Source organism: Podarcis pityusensis, assembly GCF_964106645.2.
Source record: "Podarcis pityusensis genome assembly, chromosome: 10".
NCBI lineage: Eukaryota > Metazoa > Chordata > Lepidosauria > Squamata > Lacertidae > Podarcis > Podarcis pityusensis.
In genome coordinates, this window is record NC_138035.1 from 41882231 (window position 1) to 41886246 (window position 4016).

Below are 4016 nucleotides of genomic sequence, written 5' to 3' on the forward strand. Positions count from 1 at the left end.
CAAAAGGCTAAAAATATTCAAGCATAGCTTCTTTTTTTACACAAAGAGATTTATTTTACAACCTTGGAAACTTTATCTAGCTTTTCTTATATACAGGATCACTTTCCACATTTTAAATAGATAATAAGTTTTTTGTCTTTCTTAAAAAAGGGAATAAGAGATAAAGAAAAGTACTAACATTATATACAAAAACAAAAACAAAACCCACGCAAACACAAACCCTAAATCTCAGGAACTTTAAAAAAGAGAGAGAGAAGAGAATAGAAGGCAACCAGGAACTTCCTTCAAACAGGAATGAACTGTGTTACCCAAAGAAAAGACCCTCAGTAAACCACAAGGCAATATATTAATTATAAAAGGAGAGGGTTGGGGTGGTCGAGGCAACGTTCGGTAAAATAAAAATACCTCTGAAAATTGGTTTTGCGGGGAGGGGGGGCGGGGTGGAAATGCAAGCGGGCCGGCGCACTTTTGTCGGAGGGCAAAACTTCCTTTTAAGAAGATGCGTTTATTATTTGTTCAGCTGTGTGTTCTTTTCCACAACGCCGCCCTCCACCCCATCTAGGATTTCCAGAAGATTAAATTAATTGTGATTTAGTCCAAAGGGCGAAGTGGAAAGGGAGGGAGAGAGACCGTCCCTTCCAGGGCTGCTGCATGTTTCCAAAAATACTACCAGGCCGGCTACTTCTCCACGACTTCCTCCCCGCTGGGTACTTTGCGGTCTTCCGACGAGATGCTATCCACGATAGAGGAGAGGCAACGGAGGCTGCTCGACGCGGACGAGTCGCCATGGGGATTCCCTGGGTTTGGAAGGGGGAAAAGGCATTTTAGCGCACGCGGGATCGGGGCCCCATCCTCCTCACGAGCCACTTGTGTTTTTGAACCGAAAAGCACCCACAGAATCCCACGGCAGGAGTCCCTCAAAGACCCACACACTGATCATGGAAGGGGCGGACAGGCGCGTCAGATCTGTTTTGTTCAAAACGGTGGAATACCAAGATCTACCAACCCAAAGTCAGGTGCAAAAGGCAGACAGTTTAGAATAAAATCGTGGTGGTGGAGATTCTGAATCCGGCCATTTATTGTCAGCACGGGGCTGACACTTCTGGTTACCACCTATATATATTCGTTTCCTCCGCCGAATTCAAGGAGTTGGGGTCTCATCGTTAAAAGAATTGGCAGCCGGAATCCCTTGCAGATCTATTCCAAATGACGGAGAGATCGACCACCCAGGGGACCCCTCCGTGTGTTATCACCTTTCTGGGACACACGCCACTTAGACAGATGCAGCAGACTGACAGGGTTAGCCCCCCCCCCCCCCGCAACCGGGAGTTATTTAGAAACGTGAATCCCATTCATTTCCAGCAAGGATTTTGCTCACAAGCCCAAAACATCCAAAGTAAACTAGCACAACGTTTTCTAGTTGTGGGGGGATTTGCGCCTCTCAGAGGACGTGTTTTTAGGATCACAGGCTGAGGAGGACCCTATTGCGAAATGTGCCGCTGAAAGAATCGGGTCCGCTTTCAAGTCCGTGAGCTCAGGACGGAGTGAGGGGTGCGGTGTGCTGCGATCCTGCAGGCAACTCCCGAGGCAATTCACTCTCCTGAGCCATCCAACGGGAGCTCTCCAGAAAACAAACCCATTGGGGAGATTACCCAGGTTTGGCCTGATAAAGGAGCGGAACAGGTGCAACTCGCAGCTGGTGTTGAAAGGAAACGTGGGGATTCCTTCTGTGCGCTTCTCCTTAGGACAGAGAGCGCGCTTGCAAACTTAAGTACCCGCGCTGTAGAGAGGAGGTCCTGCTCAGCTCAGGATCGCACTGCGCCTGATTTATTAGGGCAGAAACTTTCAAAGGCGTCTGTGAGCCGCCCCCTCCCCTTCCATTCCAAACCAGGCACCATCTCAAGAGTCCCTTGGGAAGCAGGGCTGCTCCAGAGGACCCGTCGGCGCCAGAAAAGTGGGACTTTGCGTGTGTGTGTGCGTGCGCGCGCGAAAATGTAAGTAGCCAAACCAGGCGAATCCTGCGAAGTGAAAGCATTTGGGCTGCGGGTGGGGGGAGAGAGGGCGTAGTGGGGGGCACAACAATCCCGAGTCTCCCAGCCAGATGAAACACCCCACCCCACACCCCCAGTCTCCTTGTCAGCGCGGAGCTTTACCTTCCTTGGCGCCCATGGGCAGCGCCCTGGAATGCTCCGAGCCGCTGGGCCAGTCGGCGCTGCAGGGGCTCAAGAAGTCGGGCGGGGGCACCTGAGGAAGGAAGGAAGGAGAGAAAGAGAGAGAGTTGGGGGCGGGAGTGGGGCAGGGGCAGAGGGAGGGGGCTGGCACGAAAGGGGAGTGCCGATCGGCGGCAGCAGCAGCAGCAGCAGATCCGCCGCTGGCCCGGCTGCGCCCCCCTCTCCAACTCGGAGCGGGGCTAAGGGAGGCGACCGCGCCTTTTGCGCGCGGCAGTGGCGCTTACCTGGCCCTGCTTGGCGCTGCCGGCGAAGGCGTCTCCGACGGCGCCCCCGTTGGCGGGCAGCAGGAGCTGCTGGTGGCTCTTGTCCTGCTGGTCGAGGCGGTGCAGGAGGTCCTGGAGCCTCTCGATGTAGCTGATGGCGCTGCGCAGGATCTCCACCTTGGGCAGGCGCTGGTTGGGGTTGGCCACCGTGCGCCTCTTGAGCGCCTCGAAGGCCTCGTTGATCTTCTTCAGGCGCCTCCTCTCGCGCAGCGTGGCCGCCTTGCGCCGGTCGGTGGGCGCCGACTTCCGCTTGCACGTTTTGCAAGCCCACATGAGGCACTGGCCCGGGCAGTGGGGCGCCTGCAGGCCCGGCGGCGCCAGCACGTGCTGCTCCTCGTCGCCCCCGATGCTGCTGCTGCCGCTGCTGCTGTCGCCCCCGCCGCCCCCTCCGGCCTCCGGGGCCAGCTGGTCGGGGCACGAGCTGGGCGACAAGGGGCCCTCGCTGCCCGGGTACAGCGGCGACCCCTCGTCGGCCATGTCCAGGGCCTGCAGGCCTCCATGGTCGCCGGCGTCCAAGTAGAAGAAATAGGAGCCGGGCTCGAAAAGGTCCATCATCATGGCTCTCCCGCCGCCTCTGCGCGCCTCTCTCGGAGGGGCTCCCGACCGAGAAGCCCCCGCAGAGAAGCCGCCCGGCCCGGCGGAATTTAATTAGCGCGCTGACATCAGGGCCCCCGGCTGCTTTATATATAGAGTCGCCGCTGAAACCCTATCCCCGGTTTAGCTGTCGCGGCGCATCACCCTCGGCGAGCCCGGCCAACACGACGCTCCTTCTGGGTGCTGCTGCTGCTGGCCGGACAGAGCGACAGCCAGAGACCATCCTCGCCTAGTCGAGGAATAAGAGGCCTTGGGGAGAGATCCCCTTCTCCCCAAAGCCCGCTCCCAGCTTTCTGAACCCCAGACCCGTCCAGCACAGCCAGAGTGACAAAGTTGGACACATGGGAATCGCTTGCTGGCATGGGCGTGAGTTAAATGCAGCAGGTTGGTTTCAGGCCAAAGGGCTTCAAACGAAAATCCCCTCTCCCTTCCCAGCCTTGGGCTAAGTATAGAACTCTGGCTAGGCTCTAATGATTATACTTACAAATAGGCCAGGTAATAACTTTGTGGAGTTGTACTTTTTTAAAAAAACAAACAACAGAATAATAATAATAATAATAATAATAATAATAATAATAATAATAATTTATTTGTACCCCACCGATCTGGGCAACAACATGTCGCTCCTAAGGCCTAAATGCCTTAGGACTAGCTCAAGGGCGCAAAACAAGGATGGGGATCTTTGGTCCTCTGGATGTTGCTGGAGCACATCTCCCATCAACCTTGACAGCTGGTTGTGCTAGCAGCAGGGGCTGGTGGAAGTTGGAGTCCACAAGTTTTCAATCCCTATGATAAAGTGAAAGCAGCCTGGGACCTGCTGCTGGTAGTGCTTGGGCTTCTTGAAGAGGAATTGGGAAACTTCTAGCATCCTCCAGGTGTTGTAGGACAACTCTTGCCACCATTGGCCGCACTGACTGGGACTGATAGG

The 4016-nt window shown here is 55.3% G+C and overlaps 1 protein-coding gene across 1 annotated transcript; it reads right to left on the reverse strand.

Moving 5' to 3' along the window:
* Window positions 1-306: 306 nt before the first annotated feature.
* On the reverse strand, window positions 307-3417 carry MYF6 (myogenic factor 6). The gene is made up of 3 exons (XM_080971534.1): window positions 2456-3417; window positions 2154-2244; window positions 307-797 (listed from the first exon to the last, which is right to left on the reverse strand). Exons 1-3 carry the CDS (start codon window positions 3050-3052, stop codon window positions 679-681), a joined length of 807 nt encoding a protein of 268 aa, XP_080827660.1. The 5' UTR covers window positions 3053-3417; the 3' UTR covers window positions 307-678.
* Between the last annotated feature and the right edge of the window lie 599 nt (window positions 3418-4016).